General features: G+C 43.3%; 1 protein-coding gene across 5 annotated transcripts in view; it reads right to left on the bottom strand.

Annotated features, from left to right (window-relative positions):
* Positions 1–530: 530 nt before the first annotated feature.
* The window catches only part of mgat3b (beta-1,4-mannosyl-glycoprotein 4-beta-N-acetylglucosaminyltransferase b), a 69,836-nt gene continuing 46,035 nt past the window's right edge, over positions 531–24,331 (bottom strand). For 3 of the 5 annotated variants that reach the window (XM_076729645.1, XM_076729646.1, XM_076729647.1), the window contains exons 2-5: positions 11,198–11,666; positions 7,764–8,431; positions 6,068–6,350; positions 531–5,929 (exon numbers count right to left, since the gene is read on the bottom strand). In XM_076729645.1, the coding sequence (XP_076585760.1) occupies positions 5,432–5,929; positions 6,068–6,350; positions 7,764–8,431; positions 11,198–11,666 (1,918 nt within the window). In that variant the 3' untranslated portion in view covers positions 531–5,431. Of the gene's footprint in view, positions 5,930–6,067; positions 6,351–7,763; positions 8,432–11,197; positions 11,667–16,890; positions 17,046–21,327; positions 21,572–24,331 lie in introns of those variants that run through there. The other 2 variants (XM_076729644.1, XM_076729648.1) reach the window with 2 other exon arrangements.

Raw genomic sequence — 24,331 nt, 5'->3', positions numbered from 1 at the left:
GAGACTCTAGCGAAATGACCCTCTCTTCTCCGCACCCACACATCCTCCTCCTTGATATCTGGCCTGCTTGCCACTAATGTTTCTTGGAAAAGATCAATCGGTGGAAGCCACAGGGCTGGCGGGAGGCCAGAGCCGTGAAGGCACGTTAGCCCCATAGACAGGCAGGCAGCCGCTGCGCAAGAACAACAACAGATGGGGGGGTGATTTTGGTGGTGGGGCAACACAGCCCTGGAGACACACATCTGTCCAGGATACACACACGTGCTGAATGCTAGAGAACATGTGTTGATGGTTAGTGTGTGGACTAATAATGGGGGTCTGGAAGGCTGATAGTGATCATTTTAGACCGATGTTTCTCATTTTTGTGACTCTTCAAAGTTATCCCATCTCGGGATAACTCAAAGGGGCGCTTCACCAATTTTATACACGTCAGTTTACTAGTTTACATCAGCTTGTGGGAAATGTAGGATCAAGTCTTTATACGATACGATACAATAGCTCGACCTCTGCTGCAGCAACTTTGACCATTGTTCCTTAGTGCTAAATCATCACTTGAAACCTTTAGGTACATAAATCATGTACGTTTTGATCATTGTACAAATTGGCCATTTTAAGAAAGTATGTTACACTACATGAAGGTCAGGGAAGAACATCCTGACTGGCTGATATGTAACAGTTAAGTACATAAAGTGGCTGATACAATGAAGTGTGCTGTAGCAGACATGCACACACGGAACAATGGACATGTTTCTTCAGAAAACACTGACAGCGCTCACACCCTCGATTTAGACCAGCCAAACATTTACCTTCCAAGTGGGCCCACGTTTGTTTCCTGTAGCTAATATCAAAAGTGAAAGGAAAATAAAGACGGCGCCGAGCTGTTTCCTCGCGACGCACCTCCAAACATTCAGTGGAATCGCTCCACCTCGTTCGCAGTTTTGCATTTTACAGTTGATCTATTTGCTCTGTTCCATTTACCTGAAACAAGCGGCCACGTTCACTGCAGATTATTTGTTGGCACAGAGCTCATGAAAACCTTTTTCTTTGGTAAAATGTTTGACACTCCTGCAAAATTGTTGAATCTGCTTTAATTAAGCTGTAACGCCCTTAAGGTATATTGTGATTATAGGCTGCAGCTATATTCTTTTCTAGATGTTATTGCGTTATTGATTTTCTGATGGAGCAAAAATGACAGCACGCACCGGGCGGGTGCTGCGATTAGTCAGAGAGTCCAGTAGCGTAAATGTCACGCATTTGTTTAAGTGCTATGACGTCTGCTGAGTGGCTACAATCCACCAAACTATCCCTCAGCAAGACAGAGTCCCTCCTTCTTGGATATCAAACACTTTCAATCCATTATTAGCCCAATGAGGCAGCGCGCACACTGTTTCAATCGGTCAACATCTCAGCCTCGTTTTCACTTTAACTGTCACTGGCTTATAGATTTCCTTTTACGGGGATGATGAGCTGCTCCTTTCATTTGGACGGTTTTCATTTTCATCTCGGCGATGACTTTTCCCTCATCAAAGTGAAAAATCAAAGCCGTTCGGTCAGGTTTATTACCTCCCTCCTCTCCGTGTGTCATAATCACGCTTCATCCAATAAGGCTGTCACTGGGAACAGGATTATTATGTGTGCCACTATTCTCAGGTCTGCAGAGCTCTGACATTCAGTGAAGCAGCGAGAGCATTTTTCACCCAGGTCAGGTTTTCTAAGGAGAATTTAGTCGAAACAGTTCTGTGATTTCTCCGGTTTCTCCGACCGTCCTCCCCCTGCTCTCCCTCACCTCTAATCCTATTGGTCTGTTACCTTGGTTGATGACCTCAGGCTGTTAGGGATCTCAAGAATTCATCAAGAGGATTGTTGTCATGGCGATAACGGGGGCAACAGGCAGGCTGAAGTAACCCTGGCTTTTCTTTCGGCAGGCCAGACGCCCTTATCTGGCATGAGTCACTCTGTCTAACACACACACACACACACAATTGACTGTAAAAGTGCACAGCATACAGGCACATGTGCAACACACACACATACACACTGTTCTCCAGATGTGCAGCCTGATTGCAGCAGGCTGAGAGTTGGGAGTTAACTCTGCTTAAATGCTTCTTGGCAGAACTTAAACACACACCCCAACCCTGGGTGGGACTGAACGAACACCCCTGTGGTCGCATTTCTGAGATGACGTTTAGCTATGAAACACAAACATCTTGGTTTTTTGGCATTTGGCAGCGTGTATTTGAGAGGATGAGCTTACTTATCAGCAAACAGACAGAGTGAGGATGCACATGGTCGTGGTCTGAGGTCTTGAAGCCAGAGGAGGTTTGTTTGCTTTTTTGTACCATCAAATTAGATACTTTGGTCAGTTTCATCTTCACTGGTGATGCCAGAAAACAGCCATCAATGCTATTTTTGCTAGAAAAGCTAAGAAAGTAGAGTGGGTGTGCTGAAGAAATGTTTTAATTCCATAGTTTCGACACAAAAAACAAAACAAATTGATTTGCACAACCATCCATTTCAGATAATTCATGATTTAACATTTCTAAAACACAAAGGAGCCACTCTGTTAAAGTGTTAGCCTGCTTCCCTTTAAATTTCATCATCTGTTTGTCTTTGTTCCATCAATCATTACGAGTCCCTACTTTTTCAAAAGGCAGAAAATCTAATTTGGGATGGAAAAGCATCACATCCAGCATTATTGTCGTCTCCTCTGTCGCCTCACGTCAAGTCCTATTTAAAGCTCGTTCCTCTGCAGCCCCTCCGGAGCTGGATGGGAGTTTGGCTCTAAACACCAGCACCAAACCCCTAACAGCTGCCACCGCAGACCGCGCTGCCATGGAGGCAGCGGCACAGACCCGACACAACTGTCAGAGGCCTGTTGGCTAATCTGCTTTTCCTGCTATGAGCTCACAGCCGTGAAGAGCCAGCAGGGTGATGGACTGATAAACAGAAATGCTCACACAAATTTTGCAAATCTTACCGATTTCGTCATTAAGCAGAGGCTTTCCTCATGTGTTTTCGCTGAGATTGTGCAAAGGGACGGAATGATAAGTAAGGAGGTTGTAGTTTAGCGTCTCCCTCAAGGACACTTTGAATGAGGTGAAACAGGTGGAAAAGAAGAGCATTCGAGGCATTCTGTATTCAGACGTTCTGCGTCTCGATTCTGAGAGAAAATAAAGCTACAACATCAACCTTATTTCTCCAGGTTTGAACATATTCTCAGTCCTATCGTCACCCTTCGGCGACTTATCAAGTTTACTCCCTCAAAACTTTTTACTCCTGCTGAGGAGCTGTTCACATTGAAACAGCTTCGAGCCTGAAACTGAGGTAAGTGCTATCTGTAAAGCTCAGACAGGCGTTGAAGGAGCAGATGGTGGATGCAGTCAATCTACAATTAAGGGAAAAATCAATGAGTTTACTTGTTTTGACTGGTGCCTCTCTGGTGCATGTTTAGCTCCCTTCTTTCCTTAACTGCTGCCATGATGCCCTTGTTCTCGACAAAAACGTAACCCACCTGGCCTCAGCCCACATGAGACGCACCCACAGAGAAAAGCACGCTCGCCAAACTGTCCACAACATCACTAATTTCTGCCAACCAATTTGGGGTGGGGGATGTAGTGAGAAGGCAACAGGCATGAGCGGTCATGCCTCAATGTTCAGATGACAATGATCTGTGGGCACAGGGACGGTAATGGCTGCCCTGTCCTGTCCTGTCGAGACAAGCGCAGAGAAACGAGGCAGAGAGAAGATAAATACACCTCTAAGGATTAAGAGGAAACGGATACACACCCAAAAGGGAGTGTGGGAGTGTGAGAGTGAGTGTGTGTGTGTGTGTGTGTGTGTGGGGGGGGGGGGGGGTATGAAGGAAAGTTTGAGGAAGAGTTGAAGATTTTAACATTTGGACAAAAGAGAGAGGATACAATTCAATTGAAGAGAGAAAAAAATATGCCGGTTAATGAGGATTAAGAGGAAACCCACACCGGAGAAAGAAGAAAACAGACACTTAGTGGCATAAAAAGAGACAGAAAGAGGACAAGAGACGGACAGAAAAAGCCTGGACGAGTCATTTTCAGAGAGTGGGTGATTGACAGCAGCGGAGAAAGAGGAATATTTAACCGAGGGGACCTACAGTCAGTGTTGACCTCGTCTGATCACCCGATGTGAACCCACCCACGCATCCTAACACCACCCATCCCGTCTCCTTTTCACATACTTTAGTTTCCAAGGAAACAAAGTCATCTCAGCTGCTGGATAGACAGAGACACAAAACTGAAGGGTAATGTTTCCCCAACTGGTCTCGATTGTTCTCATCGGACAAACAATAACGGCGAGTTTCATCTGATGCCATCGACTGAGCATGATTTATTCAGGACTGTCTGCAAGCACTGAGGGACACACACACATATTCTGCACACTCATCTCTGCAACACTCGTGCATCAGCAGACGCTTAGGGAAAAGGAACGTCCAAAGAGCCTCCTTTTCTTTCCTTTCCATCACCGCTCTCTTCCTCCCTCATTATTCTCCGCTCTTTCCTGCCTTCTGTCTCGCTTGCACTGTTTTCCCATCTCGCTGTCTTTTTTTCCCCCCCGTCCCCCCTGATGATTCTCTCTCATTCTTTGTTTCTCTCACTGATCTCGTCCCCCCTTCACAGCCCAAAACCTCGGAGGATGATACAAAGACAGGACACACATACAGGTCTAAGGTGCGTGTGATGAATGTGAGTACATGAATGAGCTGAAACACCCTGGAGTCATTCCTTTTCATTTGGCAGTGGGTACTCCTGTGGGGTTTAAATAGGATTTATAATTTTCTACTGAGACCCATAGAATAAGATGATATCTGAATGCATGTCTGTCTCTGGAAGGAGGTCACCAAATATGACAGGAAGACATCTGAAGGTGGAGAGTGAAGTGGGAACATCAGTCCGTAAACTTTAGTAAACACAGACAGAAACAAAAAACCATCCTTCACTTCCAAGTGTCTGTTCTCCACAGGTTTCAGACGGCTGTGAAACACCCGTCTCTTTACTTCGAAGCGGCCCTTTGCTCTCAGCAGGCGTATTGGCTCGGGTGATGAAAACGAGGACAGGGGCGGGGTGACAAAAAGAGAGATAGCTTGGCTCCCCCTCCAAAAAAAAGGGAGGAATGAGGAAATCTATGATTTTGTTCATCCAGTGGTTGTATCCTCTCTATGATCTCTCCATAAAAGCCATGGTGGATGTGATTCAGTGTTCCCTTTTTTGACCCCAAAGTAATATTTTTTTTAAGAGATTTCAAATCCCTGCAACATCAGTGCTGCCTGGTGGAGATACATGTAGTCTCACTCCAATGAGAGATGTAGTTCATCAGTACCGTTCTGCCCCCCAAAACTCAGTGCTGAGGCCTCCACTCAGACCCTACTAGTTATTTCACTCATCTTTTCCTCGCTGAACTCCTATCCCTCATTCAGTCTGGACACTTTGCTGTAAGGGTTCTCCAGGAGGTAGCGGTACCTGTCATAGTGCTCCAGCATGTACTTGGGGGCGTACATGTGCTCTTTGGGGTCCACAGGTGGATATTCCTGCAGGGAGCCATCGAACCAGCCCCCGGTCCTGATCAGATCGCGGATGTAGTTGAGGTCACGCTTGTCCTCATAGTCGCCCCACCGCGGGAAGTCTCCGTTCTGCGCCGACACCAGCTTGAAGTAGATCCCCTCGGGCGTGAAGCACCAGGAGCAGTGCCACCCGGCGAAGTGGAAGGGACTGCCCACCGACCACTGCACCAGGATGTGGCCTGTGTCGTTCTCGTACTTACGGAAGCCTGACATGGTGTAGTATTCACGACGGCGGAGCTTGATACCGTCGCCATCATAGACGTCGCGGAGCATCCCCACCGTGCAGCCGGACACCACTTCTAGAGAGCCAAACTGCTTCCAGAAAAATCCATACAGTGACTGGATGTGGGGAGAGAAGACACAAGAATTATAGATAGATATTGTTCACTTGAGTGAAGAAAGCCGCTTGGATCAATATCATGCATGATACACTCATCCCACAGTCTTCCATGCGCACAAGCTCCATATTGCTGCTACCTTTCGCATGTGGATGGCAAAAGGCTCTGTCCAGCCATCAAACAGCTTGAGGAAAAGGAGGCCCTCATGTGCTGGGATTTCATCAGCGTCGTTGATGACGAAGACGTCATCCAATCTTTGCCCCATCACCCTGGCCATGCCGTTGTTTGTCAGGAAGGTACGCAAGTAGTCATCAGCGATCCAGCCGTCCTGCCGACCCCCCTCTGGGAAGTGGTCCAAGAACACGTACAGGATCTTGTGACGTATGTAGTCGTACGTACCATTGAGGAGGAGCCGCAGGAAACTGTGGAAATTGCAGATGTCATTTAGCGGATTCTCTCACCAAAAGAAAATTAAAGTACAATGAACTTGTGTGTTGTTGTATAGCACACATCACACCACAGCTAACTAGCTTCCAGTGTTGTTGTGTTTAGATCTTTGGATGTATTTTGCCCACCATTCCAGGTAGCCATTCATTTCCATTCTGTCTACATGGTATATTACAGTTAGTAGACTCTCAAATCTTGCTGGGGCTTAATCTTGGCTCGAGTGTAACCCATCACAATGTGCATTAAGACATTTCTTTTCAAGGTTAGATAGTCATTCCTTTGTGCAGAATTTTAAAATCAGTCTTCATTTTAAAGTTACCCTGCAGAGTTTTTTTTGCCACAAGTGACACAACAATGCAATATTTTGATGACCATGTCCCCGTTTTGTTTGTATCTCATGCTTTACTAGCACATCCGCAAAGGTACTGCAAGAGCATGCGGTCAATGCAATCCATATTTGTGCCGAGTTTCAGTCTGAAGGAAATGGAAATGTACGATTCATGACTAAGAATCCATACAAGTTTCAAGAGCCTGGTTATTCATTTTTATACTGTACAGAACAGAATGGAAACCAATGCCAAAAAACATTAAGAAGAATGCATCCAAACTGTGTAAAGTGCATTATGATTTGTGAAATGTTGCAGCACAGATAAAGAACAAGCACCAAAGGTCCCTGTTTGACAAATGACGCCTTTCAGTAAGAAAACCCACTGTCCATACACCAAACAACTCAATTAACCTGTTGAAATGCATAGCAAAAGAGATTGTTCACTGAATGTAGCCGCTTTCATGCAGTGTCACATCCTATGATTGAACACACCAATCTCTCCCTTCAAGGCTGCACGCAGAGTCAATCATGTCGCTCTTGTCATAATCTGCTGTAAAATTGCTCCCGAGGCATTTCATGTTGTTGCCAAAGGAACTTCACTGTAATTTTTATTCAGCACACTGATACTCAAGAAGCATGAAGGTTGGCTGTAAACAAAGATTGTAAGCTGTAAATGGTAACCACTCAATGCATCACCAGTGTCACAATTTAGCAAAAACTTATGAATATGAAAACAGAGCATGAATGGAGCTTCTCCAGCGACCTCAAATAAATCCCTTTAAACTATGACTTGATGACATGACCAAGGTTTTAAGATATACAGTATCTGTAATCAAGCACTGCTCTCATAACTGTGCTGTGCTACAAGACCCATCATTGTGTCATACTCTTTTACTTCTTTAATCCATCTTAAAATTTGCCGAGCATAGGTGCCATTTTACAGTGATATACTGTCAGGCACAAAGAGTCATCTGATGGCCACACAGCAGCTCAGTTGAGGAATACACATCTTGTTTAAATACACCTTCACTTTAAGGGCGTGGCTTCTATAATCTCTTACCTCAGAGGCCGTTTCTCTCCATAGGCAGTAAAGTTTGATTCACAAATGATGAACAGATCAACGGCTTGGGCGAGCTCATGAAAGCGTACATGCAACAGGTCAAACTCGTGGTTAACGTTGATGGCGTTGATGACCCTCCGCGGGGTCTCTCTGGGCGTCAGCCGCTCCTTGGTAGGCAAATTGGAGTGGTACACCATGGTGGGAACCCCACAGTAAGGTCCGTGCCATCCTGGCCGACACACACACTTGACCAGACGCTTCCCGTTGCCCCTGGTCCTGGCCTTGGCTCTTGGAGCTATAGAGGGCTGCTGCTGGACTTCCAGAGGTTTCCGTTGCCCAACAGTCCCAGCTCGAGAACCTTCCCCGGCTCCATTGGCTACAGACCCCCCTGATTTCCCAGAGTACTCCTTTGGGGTGGCCACTTCCGTCCCCTGCCTGAAGCAAAGGGCTCCAGCTTTGGTTCGGACAAAGTAAGGGGTTTTGTCATCTTGAAGCTGGTAGGTGCGAGTGTGGAGGTCTCCCATGGCTTCTACGTGGTCTGGTAATTTCTCCTGGTGTAACACCTGCAGGTGCTCTTTTCCAACCGATGGCACCTCTGCGAGGTCAAGCCTGGAGGCTTCGGCGGGGTGGCTGGGGTTCCGCGACCTTAGGTGATCTTCAGCTCTGTCCTGGAAAGAAAGACAAAGGAGAAGTTGATTAAGGAAACTTCCATTTAAAATAAATGCCAGCGGCAACACACATTTTATTGATATCAATTAACTTAATTGTAAAAAGAAAAACTTGAAATTTGAGCTTTGAGCTGTACAAACTTTGAAACCTGCACTGGAATAGTTGCACTAATAGTTTGAATAGCTATACTACCATCCAGTGCACTTTTTAATGGATGCAGCATTTTCTACTATTGTTCGCAATTTCAAAAAACATCTGTATATGAACTGAGACATTGAAACTCCAAAGACTGACTTCTAAAGGTTCATATAAAAGTTCTTATTGAACAAAAGTTTACATGATGCTGTTCTTGTACAAATTGCGTGCTCTGAGACATGCTCTTGATACCTTGAGACCAATTTCAACATTGATGTAACCAAACAAAGGAAGAACTGCAGTTCCATGTCTTTGTGGATCAACAGACAAAGGCTGGAGACAGCACACATTTCTCTGGTTTATATCAAAATGCTTAGTCTGACGACTGAAGGAGATCCAAGTTCATGACTTGTCGGGAGTGATTTTAAGTACTGGTGAGATCACATCCCGAGTATTCCACTAAACTCTGAGTAGCTCTGTTCAAAACATGTTTACTGTGTACAATGCAACATGTGCACAAGTCCTTCAATGTGTGAGAAGAAAGAACACAGACTTCACCTTCAAATACAAACATCTATCAACAGCTAAAGGGAACAGAATTTAAAGTGAGGTGAATTATCAGGTTTAAACATTACATTCAGGGTAATAATGCATACTTTCCCTTTGTTCTGATTACTCCTACTAAGTTACAGCTCTTCCTGCAAATAATTTTGCCTGTATTTACTACAGCAAGGCCTGAGCCAAAGCTCGTCTTTGTGATTGTCTAAAAGTGCATATGAATGTACAGTGGACCTTTGAGAAACTGGTACGATTGTTAGGTTCTACTGTATCTTTAAGACTGTAGGATCTACATGTCTAGATGTTACTTGAGGCAACGTATATGTAACATGTAATGAATGAAATTAGTTCAAGTAAGTCTGCAGATAATGTTTAGAAATTCCAACAACAATGCACCATATCATTACAACTCCAGTATGAAAGCATTCACTCCTTGACAAACAGGTTTAGCATTGAGTAGAGGCATTACATCATTATCATCCGACCTCTGACAAGTGATTACAGAGCGGTTTCCCTGTGCCTCAAAGGCTCGCGGAACATGGACGTGGGAACTTGCAGAATGTCGGAGACTATTTGCAAAGTGATAAAACAAATGAGGGCAGCACGATATAAACACAGCGCTAAAACAGAATGATAGCAGGATACGATGAAAGAAGGAACGAGATCAAAAATGTGTGAGGTAATCACATTAGAATTACCTCGAGAGGCTTGTGAAAATATCTTGCCTCAAAGCAAACACTGTTTATTACACTTCATGTCTTGTTTACATTGTTTCCTGTCATTCTAAAATGCATACTGATGAAACTATATCTTAATTGCTTTTTTACCCACTGTGCTCCATCAATACTAATTTGTAGTTAATCGTTTTCCACAGCAAACAAAGATTCCTTCAATAAAATGACACATTTGACAAAGTTCATGAAGTGAAAGATTATTTTGCTCCTGCGGGTGGCAGATGAGTTGCAGTAAGCGATAATAAAAATAGTCAATCTGTGCACAAGGAAATAATTACACACATTTGACACAAGAACTGAACTTCAGGTCCATGAGTGTTCTTCATTCTTCAGAGACTGAGGGTGCTTTATGTCCTTTTTTTTTTTTTTTAATTGATACTATGATATGAATATTATTTTGCCTCCACTAAATCATTGTGTCTTGATGTGAGTACTGGGCAACTTCAACCCATCATCCACTTGAGCTTTGTGCAGATAAAACATCTCCATGTGGCAAAAGCACTGACGTTTAACAGAGAGCTTCTTTGCAGGTCAAGGCATCATCTTATCATACTATTAATCCTTAGTTTTAGAATTTATCTCCAATTCCACTGTTTATCCAGTCTTGCTATATACAGTTTTTTTATTGCATTTTTATTTGCATTTACATCACATATAAAACTGTGACATGATCTTGCTTCGTTCTAGTTAAACAACTTCAGCCAGTCTGAGCTCTTTCAGGATAATTCAGAATTCATAGGCTGAGTGACAGAAACCCTGCATGCACTGCAATGCAAAACAACAAAACAGCCTTGTAGAAAATACAAACTTTGTGAAATGTATAAGGTGATACCGACAATGTGTCCTTTGGTGTGTGTAATGTTAATATTTTTTCAATCTAAAATGTTTCATCCTGAAGAGAGAACTCATTAAAATAGCATGTTGTTAGGTATGCACATGCAATGAAAAACTGATGACAACTGATCAGTGTGCAAAACACAATCACATCTTTCTTGGAGCTGAGTCCAAAAACTGTAATTTTGATTTATTTCTGCCTCCCACAGAGGACCCCCAGCACTGCACAAGGCCACATGTAAAATTGCTTTTTTTATTACATCGGAAAAAAACCCACAATGTTTTGAGACAAAATTGGCTTTTCGGAGGAATCCTTGTTCAACAGTGAGGGAGCGTCAGGTGCAGAGCACCTCCTCTACACCTGACAAAAAGACCAATTTGGCCTTGAAGCTCTCTAATCTATCTAATGTAAGAAATTATAGAAGCTATTGCAAGGTTGTTGTGTTGCACTTTTTCTGGTTACTTAATATACATAATGTTATAGAAAAGAGGTACTAATCTCACCTCATTCGGAGTGTCTCCCCGCTGGTTCTCCTCTGGTTTCTCCCACGGGTGAGGGGGCGCCGGCTCCTCCCTCAACCTCATCTCCAGCCCCACGTTGCTAATGATTCCAGCACCTTCAACCATGACACCCCCAATCCCCTGACCCATCCCTCCTCCTCCTCCTCCACCCCCTCCCCTTCCTCCTCCCCCAACAGCACCCGCCATGGCTCTAGCTTTGTTGTCCAACTGATGGAGAACGGGTAGGGGAGGGGCCTCTTCAGGGGAGGCGGGGCTGAACGGAGTGGCGGTCACACCCTTCTCTCTCCAGAAGAAGCCGGTGACCATGATGAAGGACTTGATGTTGGGATAGGGGGCGGAGAGCTCACGCAGCAGGGAGACGTAGTGGAGGGCCTTGTAGTAGTGGAGGAAGGAGATGACGCACAGGCCCACCGTGCACAGCAAGAACACCCTGTGCCGCCGCATTTTCATCCTGGAAACAGAGGAAGGAGGACATGAAGAAACCTGAGTCTGACTAATAACAGAAAACAATTTCCGTTTTGGAATAAGCTTTTTATTCCCATCTGCACCTCTGTGGGCAAACCACAATTAACTTAAAAATAATGGCCTCGGGCTTGTTAAAAAGTCCCCAAAAATTCTCTTATCAAAGCCAGCCCTTGGCTTTGGTAAGAGCAATAGTTCAGATAGCTGGAGGAAAGTGTTAGCCTCAAGTGCATGGGGCCAACTATGTGCAACTATATTCACCATTTTCCCAATGAGTCTGCTAATTGTTTTCTCCTCTCATTAGAAGAAAGTGGTTGAGGAGGAGTAAAGAGTTTGGGACTATGAAGGTTTTAATTGATTTTTAGATGCAAAGGATCTTAAGGATCCAGGCTCTTTGTTCTTTAGAAATGGATAATAGTGTTAGCTTGATGTGAAAATGGATGATCTGACATGAGCTTGGATTGTCAGTTGGACGGTGAAACAAGTGTATTTTCATCGTCAATGGTCAGATTACAGATCCCATCAGCTCTTCTGTTAGTATAGCATTACCTTTTATGGCGTCTTTCCTCTCACCGCTTTACTTTTACAACCTACAACTTCACTACCTTGTTTCACTCTTGTCAGGGTAATTTCCATACATAGGTGATAAACCCAGGGGATGCTACCTGCCCACCACCAACTGGTGAACATTTAGGAGCTAAAGAGCCAGATATTTCCCCCAGTAGCAGGTGGAGACCAAAACAGGGTTAAAACGAGAGCAAATATTGCACAAGTAGTTAATTCAGGTTTGAACTCAAACGTGTAAAAGGGCAGATTTATTTACTCTGATTAACGCTGAGAAATCACTGAGAATCAAAGGCCTGTCTGTGGCAGTGCTTTTGCCTGGCTCTGCCCAGTGAGCTGTACACAGTGTAATTTATGGTGATGATCATGTTGATTAAATGATTTGATTTACTTTCCATCCCATCGCAGCTTTTTATTAAGGAAGATACAGGAAAGAAGTAATGAGAGGAGAAACAAGTGAACCGAGAGAAGAGTCACTGCATCATCATTTATACCGACTTTCAGCTTCCTGCAGGGGACTAAAAAATGTGGATGACGAGAGAGATAAGAGACAGATGAGAATGAGAATGTATTCCTTATAAAGAGACCAGTTACAGATAATTCTTATCTAGTCCTGTTTGTGCACATCTGTCTGATCCATTTCACCTTCATTTTTCTCCGTTACAATAAAAACTGTCTTACGTAGAGCGTCTGTCTTTTCAGTGGGATTTTGTTTATAGCCAGGCACTGCCAGTCCGGTCAAGGGACGGGGACACTCGATGCTTACGCAGCAAGATTTCTTATTGCACTCTAATCCATTTTAAAAAAAATGTTGGGCATCTGAACACATTAAGCATACAATGTGCAGGGGAAATGAAAAACAAAACATTGAGATAGGATGGGGGAAACAAGCCAACTGTGCCAGTGACCTGCCAGCAATGCATCGCATGAATCTGAAATAGCTTCTTTAGCACCCCCACCCCCCAAGGTGCCAACTACTGGACATGAAACAAGAAGAGGAAAGGGAAAAGGAGTGTTAAGAAGGGCAATGGAGGAGTGACGATCAGCTGAAGATGGAGCAGAGGAGGGGAGGTGGTAGGATGGAGAGAAGTGGCCCAGTGGAGGGAGGAGAGAAATGACGAGGCCTGAGCTGGAGCCGAGAGGAGCGAATGTCAGGGCAGAGATGAGGAGAGAGGAGGGAGAGCGAGAGTACTCTGTGAGGATGAATCATTTAACATTCATGCTCTGCAGAACAGAACACTGAGACTGACGCATAGGCTCAAACAGGTGCATGTTAACGGCGTATCACAAATACGTTCAGATTTTAATCAAAGTGAGATCACACCCTACAGTCTGAAAACAAAGGATCACAAGTCCTGACAAGTCCCAAGTCAAGACCAAAATTCTAAACTTTCAAACAAATTATCATTTGCCGGTTTGCTGGTCTGCCAATCGCACATTTTCTGCCTGTTGGTTGGCTGCGGGCAGACTGATTATGACATTGTTTTTCACCTTCGGGAAGATATCAAATCACGTCAAACAGATTAAGTTCAAATGAAGTCACATGTCACGCCTCTGCTAATATCCAATTTCCTGAAGTTCTTCATTCACAACTAATCTCTACATCAAGATAGTTAAGTCAGTCACATGGTGAGACATTTGCACTACACTGACAACAACAACAATCTCAATGACACAACTGCACCTCCCAGTATCCTGAAGAAGACTCTGGACATTCTGAAATCCTGTAACATGAAAGCACAAAGAGAGAACATACCTCCACCAAGACACTTGCATCACTTGTTTCAACATATTCATTTTAATGGACACTAATGGATTACAAGCACCATACATTTATAACAAGTTATCAATTAATGGTGTCGTCATAATCTTTAGTGCCACCCTTTCCTCAAATCTTTTGCTTTCCCAAAATGTGAACGTGTCCTTGGACAAAGAAGAAAATGTAAGCAGTCTTAAATGAGATGCTGATGTTCTTTTCAGGTCATGTTGTGGGAAAGAAGTCCATCCCACGCTTCCTGTGTCTTCACTCAACAAGCCCTAATACTGCAGTTCTGCCAGATATACGCAACCATCTCCGGATAGAGATGTGTTGTGTTGTGTAACTGCTCCATCTCCTCACGGAGATGCTGTGCTGATTTTTCAAAATATAAATGAAGCATACATAATACCCCCACTGATGTGAACACAATCATACATGGAAGAGAGGAGAGGAGGGGATACGAAAGAGGAGGTGATGGGAGCAGACGGGGGAAAGAAGAAGAAGAAGTCAGAGGGAAAGAGGAGGCGAGGTGGAAGCTGGTGGTGTTTGGTGTATTACTGAGGCACTGCGCCACCTCATCTTCCACTGCCACATCCTCTCTTTCAATCCTCCATTATCTGTCATCTTCAATTCCCCCTCACATTCACTCCCTCCTCCACTCCACTCTTCTCTGTCTCCCACACAGCTCGCCATAAAATACAAAGAGGCGGAAGCGAGGGGTGAATAAAAGACTCATCTCTCTTTCTCCATCAAGACCGAGGAGGAGAAGGGGCTTTCTTTCTTTTTCACCAAAAATGCACAGACGCTGCCTGTCAGGTTTGGGGATGACTTGAAGAGTCACAGATTGGTGCACAATCTCCTTCAGGCTGCCATTGTGATGCAAAGATTTAGGACAGTGGTTCTCAAATTCCTGGAAGGCTTATTGGGGCCAAACAGCCCAAGCATAATTAAAGTTGAATCAATCTTAGATGCTCAGAGCAAGGTGACATAGCATAAAGAGTGAGCAACTCCTCAGAGGGGCACACAGGAGACCAGGGTTCCTGAAACCAAACTGAAACCAAGTAGTTTTGGTGTCAAAACCTCACCAAACCAAGTGCTAGAAAGGCTTGCTGGCTGGGATGAGGACATGTTGGGCATCTAATACTACCATGGATGGGTTTATGTTGGAGTTGGTTAAAAGCCTGGTGTGTCTCTTACAGTCCCTCAAGGGCACCATGTGCGTCCGCATCAGATATTACAGAAGTGACAAAGCGTTGCTATTTGACGCTCTGGGAATGAGGACGAGTTGACCAGTGATGCTATCAAGGAGTTTTTTTGACAGGTAAGAAACACAGGTGAGCAGACTGTAAGGAATAGGAATATTGGAAAATTTGCTGAATGAGTTAAACGGGAAGAGCGCTACCACTCTGCAGCTACGCTAAATATGAAGCTCAAGCCAGGAGAAGGTTAGCTTGGATTAGCTTAACGACTGTCAGTTTTAGACTCTGGTTTTTGTACGGGTAAGTCAAACGTGATGTTATATTTTAAATACTGAGCTTTAGACATGCTGGTGGGCAGATTTATTTTATCTTATTTTTTACCTTTGCACAGAGCCAGGCTACCCATTTTCCTCTGTTTCCAGTCTTTATGCTAACACAAAGCTAACTGTCTTCTAGCTGTAAAGACTAGAGAGTGGTATAGATAAGAATATGCTCAAATTAATATTATTCCTTTAATGAAAATATGACAAAGTCTGTCTTGCCCATGGTTTCACTGCAGCGGGGAAGCTACATTATCTTTTATGTCTAAAAACTCTGTAACTCGAACCATGATAATGTTGTTTTAATTCAATAACCTTTTGTTCAGGCTTGTTGCTGATACTCTCAGCATTGTTGTTAGCTAAAATTAAACTGATTTACAGTGGAGTGAGGTTCCAAAGAGGAGCATGACAGGGTGTGAGAGCCATGATTTAGGAGCATTCAGCATAGAGTAGGAGCTTTTTGGCTGTTCATCATTAATCAGTGTGACCTTACAGCTTCTAGAAACATCAACAAATTCAAACTGTGATCTGTCAGGTACTGTATGTGGATGTCCTGAGACACTCGTGTCAAGGTTTTAAAGTGTTTAACATATGGTTTTGAATTTGGTGCTTTCGCTTTGCATGTTGTTGACATGTTAAGAAAACTGATAAAAACAGTCCCTGATACACAATATCTGAATGAACATGAAACTTCAAAAATGCCAACATGCTAATGCAGGATGCATTTGCAAAGCAGCAGGTAGTGCAATAGCATTGAAGATCACTGTGAAAGGAGTGTGCAAAACTCTAGTTGAATGAGACAGATGGTGGAAATATATGACTGAAAACTAAACTATAAAACAACTTTTGTGTCTGCATGTATTACTGTGATGTTGACTGTGCAGAGCAGGCAAATGACATGCAACAACATGGGAGTTCAAAGGGGTTGCATGCCAAATTGCGAACTAATTGAATCAATACTTTAAAGGATTTAGCAGGTTAAAACAAAAATGGTGGAAAAATCCAGGTAGGTGATTGATGGTCACATTAAATTAGAGGTGGTCGATCAATATTGGTTTTATCACTTGGTTGGTAGAGTGTCACAACATAACTGGAAAGTTGAGCTGCAGCTGGACTTGTCGTTTTTAGGAAATACATGCCTTTTACAGAAGAGGAAGGATAAAATAAAAATGTCGAAGTCATTCAGTAACAAACTATCAGCTAGCTTTAAGCATACATTAAAGCTTAGAATTTTTGAAGAACATAACTACTGAAAACATTTTGAATATAGAGAAATCATAGAAATGGCAAAAGGGGGAAATGTACCACAAAAGTCACTAAACTTATTCAGTCCACACACCCCATCACCAATCCATATACAAAAGCACTTACAAACAGAGCAACTTCAGGCATGGTGCTTTCTGAAGATTCAGGGATGCCCAGGTACCTCTGAGCCAAGACATGATTGTAGAAATTATTCCAATGTGCTCAAGTCACCAGTCGCTGTCAGTCTACTGTTGCAACCTTCCTCTCCCTTGCGATGCTGCCTGTCAGATAAGGCACAGGGTGGAGTTTTAAAAGTCAAATAGCAGGCAGAGGTCACATACCTGTAGCTCTGGTAGAGAAAACAGGAAATGGCTTAAATTTGCAACAGAATAAGTCCAAGGTGCCTGGATTGCTGACTAACCTGTTGACAATAACTCAGCAAAAAACCCGACCAACCTGACAACTCAGAGATTCGGTGTTGCACTTCGACAATGTTGGAAGATATGGAAGAGGATAAAGATTTTTAAAAGTGGTGCAGCAGAAGCCAAAATATTTTCACTTTTAGTCCCTCGTATGAGTCAAGTTTTGATGACATTTGATGCCATCATGAAAATCAACAGCATCTTTCACTGGACTTCTCCCACCTGGGCACCCATGTCTTTCAGATGCACCAGTTTGTAATGGAGGCTTTCTAGTCTCCAACCTTTTTGTGGTCTCTAACTTCATGTGGAAAATTGAGGCCCAGTTAACAGTGAATAATCTCTTGAAGCAAATATTGACCCAGCGAATACATGATGAGTGGGCAGTATCAAACCCCATGCTGAGTTAAACTTGGAAGGCCCTCACATTTGGAACATGGGCCGGTGTAAATAAAACGTTCTGCAGAATGTTTTGCTCTGAATGGGTTTCCAAATCCAAAACCAGCTTCTCGGAACGGGACTCTGGTTAGACGTAACATGTTGATATCCAGCATAAACAATCAAGATCTCTCAAGTGACAGTGAAAGCTAAAAAAAAACAAAAAAAAAAAAACCCCCAAATAATTCAATAATAATAACAAAATGTGATAAAACCATTGATGGGTGAGAACTGTGGAAAATGTGGCAACAACCTAACAGTGAGATTATATGTTAGAAATACATCTCCTATTATTGTTCTGTGTGTACAACAGGCTACTACTACCAGTAGTGAGGGGATAAATCTGTGTGAGGTCCAAAATGGGGTATGTTGAAGAGATGAACTTGCAAATTTGCATTATGCTTTCTTGTTATGAAGGATTCCAACAAATCTGGCTGTTATTGTCTCAATGAATCATCATCGTTTGGTCCATAAAATGCCAACAACCAACCCAAGCATATTTAGTTTCATTATCATCTCATCAAGACTAGGAAAAGCAACAAATATTCACGTTGGAGAAGTTGGAAGGAGTGAAAATTTTTGTAAATAATTAATCATCAGAGTAGTTATTCATCACTTTTTGTTGATTAATCGATTAATCAACAAACTGTTTCTGGTCTACTCCTATGTCCTGTATATTCAGGACAAACCAGCGTGTCATAAACTCCTTGAAATCTGGCCAACTTATTCCAGAGTAACCGCCATCAACCGTCTCCACGCGATAAGCCAGCCAATCAAAACTGGGCATGTGTTCAGGTCTGGAATGCATTGAATTGAGGGAAGAGGAAATTTTCAGAAAAGTACTTTTTGTGAGTTGTGATTCGGCTTGAGTTCCTGTGTTTATATAACCGAAAGTTTTTATTGGAGGACAGACTGAAATCAGAGGAGGCAGAGAGCAGAGAGATAACTCCTCTCCCCTTCGACACTGATTGTTTATCTTATCACTGTGATCTTACTTGTAGATTTCACATCGCTCCTCTCCACCCCAAACAAAAACTCTCCCTTTCTTTCTCCGCCCCCAACTCTGCCTCTGTGGGAATGTTTAAAAGGTTTTGGGACTTCACATGCACCCCTGGAGAGTTCAGAAAAGCTCAGACTGCTGGTTGACGAGCACAGCCCAAACATTTGGTTTGGAGACATGTAGGCTGATCAGAGTGATAAACAACCAGAGAGAGAGAGAGAGTACGTGCCAGAAGGAGGAGTTCTCCCAGTTAACTGCTCCTAATTTGATCAGTCTGTGTGTGTGTGTGTGTGTGTGTGTGTGTGTGTGTGTGTGTGTGTGTGCGCGTGCTACCACTGCTGACCTGTTGAAGCAATTTCACAATGAACTTGGTTGGTTCATGAATTTGGGGCTGGCAGACAAGGGAAGGCTCTGTCTGCTGTCATGTGGGACTGGGTGCGGGGGCCGCCGCTTAATGAGGGGCAAATTGCATCATTAAGTTTACTTTTTATTTCTTACCTGAAATAAAAACGCCACGTCAGTGTGTGCTTTGATTATTTAAAAGAAATCTGATTTGAAGAGAGAAAACAATACCAAAATCCTGGAAAATAGACTGAAAATTGATGATATACTGTAGGGCAAACCCTCTTTAAACACACTGTTTAATCATAATACAAACACCTAATTAACATCTCATTTGCATCTCCTGCCCATTTTTCTCATGTCCTCTTTTCTCCCCTTGTTTACTGTAAATCATCATGAGCAGCAGGAAACATTTGAGGCCAGAGGACTTTGACTGTGTTGGGTTTGCTGCAGGAATGATGGGTGGGAGGCCTGTGTCTATTTCTGTGCTGCCATCTATTGTCTGGACAGGAACACTCATGCTGTTGGTTCACCACAGTTTGGCTCAGACCCAGCGCACTTTAAAAATCAAGTTATTAGCACACCGGCTAGCAAGCTTGGCTGCCAAGTGCAGTGTTTCACATTATACGAGCAGTTTAGCACTGTAGCATGAAGCTTTGTAGTAGCACTTCAATAAGTCACAATGCTAGCATGTTCATATTGAGGTCAGGTCATATGAATGTGCTACATTTGTGCAGAGTTACACAACTTACCTTTGGCACTTTGCTCATGAACTGGCAAATGTATCTACCAGCAGCATTAACCTACACAAGGCTCTGGTATACACAGCACACTATCCACACCCCGTTACACAAACATAACTGTGTATGGCGAATAGGACTGTGATTCAATATTCAGCGCTGTATGTGCAGATATGGAAGTGTTTACATGCACAGAGGCAAACACACTTCAATACACACAATCTCACACTTGGTGGTTTGGGGCTTTAAAAGTTTTGCCACATCAGCTAAACGGTTTCATAGGTGGAATGACAAATGATGCACTGCCTCTCCACAGTGCTTAAAGGCCTTTGTTTTAGAAGAACTCTAAAAAGCTGTGCTCAGTGTGCGCTTGTGTGTGTGTGTGCACGCGTGTGACGATGCCCTGTGAGACTAAATCCCTCTTTCTTCTCTCAGCACAAGGAAAACTCACAAACATCTTTCCACATGGGAAAGGCTTTGCATCTGAACTACAAAGCATCTCTCGGCTTTTTCAGCACCACCCACGGTCTCTGACCAGTCTGTTGACCTCACCTAACAAGCACCCAGGGGGGATATCCAAACAAAACAAAGCACCTTGCAGCAGTTAGCGAGACCAACTTGCAACCAGACGATCACAAGTTCGGCCCAAAGTGTCCTTAGTTAAGGCCCTGAAACAAAAGAAACAAACTTGTAATTGTGTAACAAGCCTCCAACTCCGACTCCAAAATGAGCCTCAAACTTTACCAGGACACCTCTTGTTTGGGAGGGACAGAGCGAGACATGAACTCATTCTAAAATACAGAAGGGTAACAGGATATTTGAAAAAAAAAATCCATTGTCTTAACGGGGTTTACTGTCAGAAAAGACAATAGAAGAGTATCAGCGTGGGATGGGAAGGTGATGGATGATACCTGGTTTGACATGGACACAAAAGTGGTGCATGTATGCACACCCACAGCACATAATGTCATATCCCTTTACATGCAGAGGGTCAGAAAGAGAATAGCATGCTCTGTAATCCAAAACGGACAGTATAGAGGGTGTCGAGTTGAGGCAGGTGAGGCCACAATTTAACTCTTTAATGTTCACCACCTCCACCTGATCTCAGGACAGATAAAGTTTAATAAATGGGAAATGCTGTTGCCAAGCAGATAATGCGTACATGCATAAAGTGGAGGCCATTGTGGAAGCATGTGTTAGTTTAACGTCAGTGATGCAGCGCTCCTCAGTCTTTCAACCAGACCATTACTGACAGCTAAAATCCTTTTTTTTTTTTTTTTTTTTTTCCCAGTCCTCTCCTCTGAAAGCATTTTTCAATTAGTCAATCAACATAATACATTTGTGGGATATTTTTCATTACTTTTGACTTCAAGACAACACGACTACCCAGTTAATTAAACAATAATGTAATCCACAATCAAGATAATCATCAGCTGCAGCCACAAGTATTTAATTTAGCATGGGCTAAAACCTAAAATCTCATTCATACATTCATGCAGACTTTTTCTTAAAGGGTTTTGTCCAAAATCCATTTGAAAAGTGCAATTCCTAATCTGATAAACAAACACTGCCATGAAATTAAAACTAAAAGGATATGTAAAAAAAAACAAAACAAACAACTTACTGTTTTTAGTAAATCTTGAGCATTGGACAGGAATTCCTTCCCAATATGGTTAAGTTTCAGAGTAAAACACTTCAGCCATAAAGTTTTATTGGCCTGATCCTTCCACTGCTGGAGTAAATCTCTCAGCATGCACCGCTGACTGCAGTTCCGCCTCTCGTTCCTGCTCTTAATGGCTGCTCAGCTAACTTTGTCATTGGTGCTTCCCTCCATTAGCAAACAAGCACTGGAGAAGTGAAACTTCAGGCAGTCACCAGCACCCCCGCTTCAGAAAATTTATACTGCACTTCCTCATTCTATTCCCCCCCCCCCCCCCCCAATTGTGACACACCTGTGCAGACAAGCCTTGCTGAGTTATTTAGGAACCTCATATGAACTTCGCGGTCATGCTGTGTGTCTGTGCCATTCTGTGGCCACATTTGCATTAAATCAAGATATGCATGAGCCTACGCTGTGCACTTGCTGGCACTTAAGCTGTTCCTACTGTGGCATTATAATAATGCTATAGCTAGCTAAAGGACAGGCTGAACTCTGCAGGCCTACCAAAGTTAACAAACCCTGCACTATTATGGAAGTTACACAAGAAATGAATGTACTTTGAAAATGTGCCAACAGGAAATGATTCAAGGCGCACACTGACAGATGTTGCCCCAACTGTCAGCCTGGAAAGCTTTTGTTAATTTCTTCAAAACTAGGACTACTGTAGCTCCCAAAAGGTATCCAAAAGTCAATTCATGCCAGTGAAAGCAGTTCACCCAGCGCAACCTATATGCTGAGAGTTTGTTTGGCTTCTGTGTCTGTAACGCATGTTACGTGTCCTTCCCTGGATTTGCCTGGCCGACTGCCATGCTTGATTTGTGGCTTTTGATTCATTTTGACCAACTGTTTCTACTTGTGTTGAGCTGTGATGCTTTGAGCTGTTCCTTTTGGATGAATGCCACATAGCATTTCTAGTGAGTGCATCATATGACCAAAGGCTTTTTTTTTTTTTTCTTTTTTTTGGCCACCACACGAACTGGAGGCTTGTTAGCGCCTTGTTTTCTGTTGATTTGTTGGATAAAAACATCCATAAATATCATAACCAAAAACTTGACTTCAGGGTGTGTTGTAGCATTTATGACCATATTTTATCTTGGAGCTGTAATTTGTTCTCATGGGAGCACTTACCTAAGATACGATGTTGAAACACAGCAGCCCATTTGTGTAAATGAGAGCTCTTCACTTGGCGCAAATCCTAAAAAAAAGTTTCTATCACTTCCAACTTTCATGCCTATAATGTCATTACTGTCTTTCCCTGGATCCACATAGAAGCCTGCCATATGCTTGATTTTTGGTTTTTAAGCTGCGTTGGACCTCTTGTATTGGTTCAAACTGAGGTAAGTTGTTTTTGAATGTATGTGATGTTTTTGACATGTCCCTTGTCTATAGATGCCACCTGGTCTTTCTGGTCCTGGGAGCATTATGATTCTTCTTCTCTGTTCTTGTTGCAAAAGTGCCAATAAATTTCAAATGTCAAAAAGTCAGGTGATTTATTTTGAGTTTTGGCATTTTAGAGAATACTTTACTGCGGCATTTTGTTGCTTTTAAGGACTCAAAACATGATTAGTAGGTTTGAAATCCAGCTCTTACTTGCCGTAATAGTTGGGACGCTGTGGAAAAACAGAATGCAATCATTTGCAAATGAACTGCATTCAATGGTTCTGCAAAGTGTCCCTGAGCCCATGCAGTAATATACTTTATATAATCCTGTGTTCACAAACTTGCTTGTGAATGCCTGAGCCTTTCGAGGATGCCCACGCTCATACCCAATCATGATACTATCACCTGTTACCAATGAACCTGTTTACCTGTGGAATGTTCCAGACAGGTGTTTTTGGAGCGTTCCACATCTTTCCCAGTCTTTAGTTGCTCCTGTCCCAACTTGTTTGAAATGTGTTGCTGCATCAAATTTAGTATAAACATATATTTACAAAAATCAATAGAGTTGAGGTCAAACATCAAATATATAGTTTGTGTATTGCTTTCAATTGAGTATACGTCAAAAAGGATTAGCAGATTATCACATTCTGTTTTATTTCTGTTTTTCACAGCGTCCCAGCTTTTTGAGAGTCCGGGTAGGATTCTCTCATTCCTCCGGCGGCAGAACATGAAAAGTCGTTCCTCCTCTCTGTTCTTTCCAACAGCAGCACCAGAGACTAGCTCTTCCTGTCTTGTTCTGCTTTAATGCTATCACAGTATATTCTTCACTTGTCTCTTTTGCAGCAGAATCAGGGAATTCAGCTCTTCTTCTCTGGGCTTATGGGTCGCTGCTTCGGTGAGTCAGATGTCAGGTGAAAGCCAGCGTGCTAAGTGGGTTTCAATAATGCAGGCGCAGTGAGGGCCTCAGAAAGTGTGTGCGTGTGCATGTGTGAGTGTGACACTGTGTGTATGTTAAGATAGAAGCAGGGTTTAGGTGAACATGAAGATTGGGAGGTGGAGGGCTGGAGCTGCAGCGTGAACGTGTGCTGCCTCTGAGAGACGTGCTGCCTGTGAAGAAAACTGTTTGGGTGTAGTGAGTGTGATTTTGTGTGTGTGTGGATTGAGGTGGGAGGATGGGAAAAGCCGGTGGAGTGCCTCCATTCCTCCGACCTCATCTATAATTCAGCTCTGTAGCGGTCCGTGAGGTCTTTCTCTCATTCCCCCCCGTTCGCTCTCTGCACTGAAGGTGGAGACAAGTGTTCCACGGTACATTTCACCGTCTCTCCCCATCTATCCATCCCCATCTACCGCTACCTCTCCAGAGGCCTGAGCAGCTGTGAGCAGCAGCCCAGTGAAATTCACTGAATGAAGATGTTCTGAACACACAGAATGTGGTCAAAGGGGTGATATAACACATACCCCAGCCATAAAACCAGGTGCAAAATTTACATGCTCTCCATTGACATGTACGAAACATGGACATTGTCTCCATGATGTCACCCATAGGTTTCTGGTTCAACCGGGCGCGTCTCAATGACATCGCGTACAT

The sequence above is a fragment of the Chaetodon auriga genome, chromosome 4 (assembly GCF_051107435.1).
Source record: "Chaetodon auriga isolate fChaAug3 chromosome 4, fChaAug3.hap1, whole genome shotgun sequence".
NCBI lineage: Eukaryota > Metazoa > Chordata > Actinopteri > Chaetodontiformes > Chaetodontidae > Chaetodon > Chaetodon auriga.
This window is presented reverse-complemented; position numbering and strand designations above follow the sequence as displayed.